Source organism: Atta colombica, unplaced genomic scaffold (genome assembly GCF_001594045.1).
Source record: "Atta colombica isolate Treedump-2 unplaced genomic scaffold, Acol1.0 scaffold66, whole genome shotgun sequence".
Taxonomy (NCBI): Eukaryota; Metazoa; Arthropoda; class Insecta; order Hymenoptera; family Formicidae; genus Atta; species Atta colombica.
Window position 1 is genome coordinate 158896 of NW_017259557.1, and position 4300 is coordinate 163195.

Here is a 4300-nt window from a genome sequence, read left to right on the forward strand (position 1 = left end):
ATATAGCATTAAATATCATTACATTTTTTAATGGTATTTTTTGACTCGTAATCTTGTTTTTCATCTCACTTCCTTTCTTGGTTACAGGTTTGTTGTTAGTTTCTTCTAATCGAACTTTTTTATTAGAAATTCGCGAGATAGAAATATGTTGATCTAACTCACTAGTTTTAGTTATTTGTCCTACAGAAATTACTGCCTTCTTTGCTTTATGTTCTACATTTTTATCTATAGATTTCTTACTTTTTTTGTGCAATTTATTTTTTGTAGTTTTACTCTTTTTGAAAGTATCTATTTGTAACTTTTTCTTATTCACAGTAATATCAGATTTAGTGCTAGATACATTACAAGTTGAATCACTTTTTTTCCGTTTCTTAAATGGTACTATGTTTGCATCTACATCTTGTAACTCAGTCTTTGCAGTTGTATCAGTTAATTTGTTTTCTGGTTTAATAACATTAGTTTCTAAGTCTAAAGTATTTCCATTTTCTTCTCTTTTTCGTTTCTTATTCACATTGTCAGAGACCAAATCCTTCTCAAACTTCATAAGGCGCAATGCAGCTTTTCGTGAATCCATCTCTTTTCTCTGCCGATTTGGTTTCCTGACTCTTTTTATTCCAAGCGGCATCTTTCCTTGTGACAATTCTGTAAATCTGAAAATATAAAGTTTTTTTCGGTACAACATGTTATAAATGTAACTTATATATTTATAACTTATATATTTGATAGATTAATAAGAAACATACTCGTCAAAAAGTCTCAAGAGCTGCCTGCGTGATTTTGCCGTTGATGACTGATGAAATTTATACGTTGAAAGCAACTCAGCAATCTTCGCGGCATTAAAAGGTATTGGCGGTAGTTCGATATCCATTTTACCCGCCCTTGGATCTAAAGGCTTCTCAATCTCATTTTCTGACTCAGCTTCAGAAAATTGTTTATCTTCATTGTCAGTATTTTCTTCTATGTCAGATATTTCTACTTTTTGCATATCATCTATATGTGCACAGGGAAAGCCAGCCTATTTAAAATATATGCGTTTATAAATTAATAAATATGTTGAGATACGTTACATCATGTATTGGAGTTTTGTATTTTAGATATATTAACATACGTCTCTCCAAGAATTAAATTTTTCTATGTAATCTAAACCAATATCCGATTGGAATATCAAATATCTGAAAATATGTCGCATGATATGTTTCATCTGTCGTTCGTCACTTGTAGTTATTAGATACTCAGCAAAGGGTTTAATAAGTTCGTGAACTACATCTTCTTGTAGATTTCCATTACCAATCTACAGTATCAATAATATATCATTTTCTAATACAAATTAAATAAAAGTTTAAATTTTAGCTACAAATTCTCTTATATTGTACAAATACCTTGGCAAGCTCTTCTAGATATATCTCTGTTACATGCAAATTAAATCCTATGCCGGTTTTTACATGCAAAAAGAGTTGCGTAAATATTTTCGAAAATTCTGTCACCCATTCCATATTCCACGAATGATTTTTACAAACTATAAATGTTTGACGAAGAATCCTCCTGACCAACTGCAAGAAAAACAAAAAAATATTAAGATTAAATTCTTTCCAAATATTCAAGTCTTTGCATGTCTATTGCGATCAGATATATTTCAAATAATAAAAGTACCATGGAAAATTTATCTAATCTATACTGATCTATGCCAAACCATTCAGCAGCAAGCGTCTGTAGGGCACAGCTAGTGTAAAGTATAATTGTATCTTTTGATTTTAAGCAATGCACAAGCTTGCTCAGGGATTCTGCCAATTCCTCCTGGATCAACATCTTATCTGACATCCACATGCAGTAAAAAAGACCTTTCCATAAGCTCATGAAATCTATCTTCGTAAACACTGTAAAGAATGTAAAGTATATCATACCAAAATACAAAGTGTTTAAATTCAAGTTTCATATTTCTTTGTATATATGATTGAGTCATTCGTATCTTGTATTTCTTTCTTTAAAATATTAAGAAAGCACTTGTCTAAATGGTCTTTATCCTTTCTTTTTAATACATTGGATGGTTTTCAGCAAGAGATACACATGATACCATGACATAACACAATTGAATCATTTTTTATTGCTAACGTTAAAAAAGCATCACTTATAGATACTATCTAAAGATGTTGAAGTATACATGTAAAAATAATTATAATCTTTGTATACTTATATACTTTGTATAAAAATGATAAAAATTAACTTAGAACACAGTCTATCTGTAATAGCAATTTATTGGAAATATACTAGTTAAACCAATAAATAATATTTGAACACTATTGTGATTACATATAATAAAGGACCGAAAAATCATTGTGTGTTAATTATGTAATTTACATAATAATGTGCAAAAATTGACTTACCAAACGAACTCTGTGATCGTACTGTGAGCCATTTATTAAGTCTTTTTAGCACTTTGTCTCGGACTTTTTTGTCATTGTTAGCCAATAATCGCGCTATCTTAATTTCTTGTTGAAGATTAGCGACAACTAAAGCTTTTTTGCTTTTGTCATTGGATTCCATAGATTTCTTGTTGCTAATCGTCGCTGTCTTCATCTCGTTTTTCCGTTGTGATACACGAGCACCACATCGTATATACTTTCTCACTGCCATTCTTCATACTAATTGTTTTAATCAATCAGATATATACTATTACATTTCTTAATAAAGCATCAAGTGATAGTGGTATATCCGGTGAAAGTGGATATGCAAGTATGCTTTTTACGCGAGCAAATATTATTGAAATGTACACGGTACACGTGCAACGAGATAGTGGAAATGGCTTGAATATAACCTAACAATACACTGATGCTTCCTGATAGTGAATAATCAGGAATATGTAATAAAAACAAACATTCATGTACAATTTTATTACATTATAAATGGATGTGTATGTGAAAATGTTACTCATTCTATCAAATATTCAATTCTCTTCTAATTATAAATAATTTATGTTTTGGTACTTTAATAAATTAATTAAATCTGATGAACATCTAAACTTGTAAGGTTGATTTTTTCGAAAGGATTATATAAAAAAATTAGTCTAAATTTCTAATTTAATTTTTTCATGTAAAATTATTCCTTTCTCTGTTGTACATACTTACAGTCAACAAATATTCTGTATATTATAATTATATCCTTTATATACTGCTGTTACGGCTTTATTACTATGATTTTGTTATAACAACTGATCTGACTTGACCAGTGGCCTAGTTTCCACCGAAGGTGGAATCCGATCAGAATATAAGGCTGTATTTTCATGCAGACATTCGATGCTCATTTCCAGCGTCAAACAGATCATGTGATCAAAATGCGTGATGTTTAATATTCGTATTTATTCGTCAATTTTGATCACATGACCTGTTTTAACGCTGAAAATAAGCATATCAATTACAGTCAAACATTCCTCTGTTCGACTGTAACAGGAGAATACTCGACTATATAATTGGTTGGTTCTTAGAGCGTTTACATCTTGATGGAAAAGAGGAAAGCGGAAAAGCAGCAGCCAATCAAAACTCTAGGTAGTCTACAGTCTCTAGGCTGGTAGTCTACAATTTCGGCTTTTTGTACTTACCAGCGCGAGTTCTGATTGGCCACTGCTTTTCCGCTTTCTATTTTTTGTCAAGATATGAACACGCCCTTATATTCTGACCGGATTAAATCCTAAAAGATGGAAACTAAGCCAGTTACTAAAAGGTTGCAACACTTTTTGATTCGATGGTTTTCGGAACGCGTACAAATTCTGACAGAGCATACCATCATTTCTGAACGCCTATTTTGTCAGCGATTATGATAGATTGATAATGGCCGTAGCACAGAGCGGCCATTGCATAATGCATAAGGGAATCAACCAATTGAAATTCTTCTTTTCTATGGAATAGGAGGAAAGGAAAGAGTCTGATTAGTTGATTCGCTTATGCACTATGCATTATGCAAAAGTTTATGCTGCGGCCTTAACTGTCAAAATGATATAGAATTGTCTTGTACATGATGAAATGAAAAAAATGCATTTGTGCGCAATGGAAAATTCTTAAGATAATCTTCGGATATCATAAAATGTATCGTAGTAAGTAATAATAAAGTAAATGCTAAATTTATTTTATAAATTTATTTATATTTTAAAAAATAACATGTTTATTATTATTATAAATTCAAAAATTAAAAATAATATAACATAATATTATTATTTAACTCAATAATAATAATTAAACAGAATCCGGACTTTTGAAGTGTAATAGAGAGAGAGGGAGGAGAGGAAAGGGGGAGAGAGAGAGGGGGAGAG

The 4300-nt window shown here is 30.8% G+C and overlaps 1 protein-coding gene across 1 annotated transcript in view; it reads right to left on the reverse strand.

Moving 5' to 3' along the window:
• The window catches only part of LOC108692226 (ribosomal RNA processing protein 1 homolog), a 3558-nt gene extending 375 nt beyond the window's left edge, over positions 1-3183 (reverse strand). The window contains exons 1-7 of the mRNA XM_018200404.1: positions 3123-3183; positions 2382-2639; positions 1651-1874; positions 1380-1550; positions 1109-1291; positions 744-1015; positions 23-650 (exon numbers count right to left, since the gene is read on the reverse strand). Of these exons, the coding sequence (XP_018055893.1) occupies positions 23-650; positions 744-1015; positions 1109-1291; positions 1380-1550; positions 1651-1874; positions 2382-2631 (1728 nt within the window). The 5' untranslated portion in view covers positions 2632-2639; positions 3123-3183. The remainder of the gene's footprint in view (positions 1-22; positions 651-743; positions 1016-1108; positions 1292-1379; positions 1551-1650; positions 1875-2381; positions 2640-3122) is intronic.
• Positions 3184-4300: the final 1117 nt, after the last annotated feature.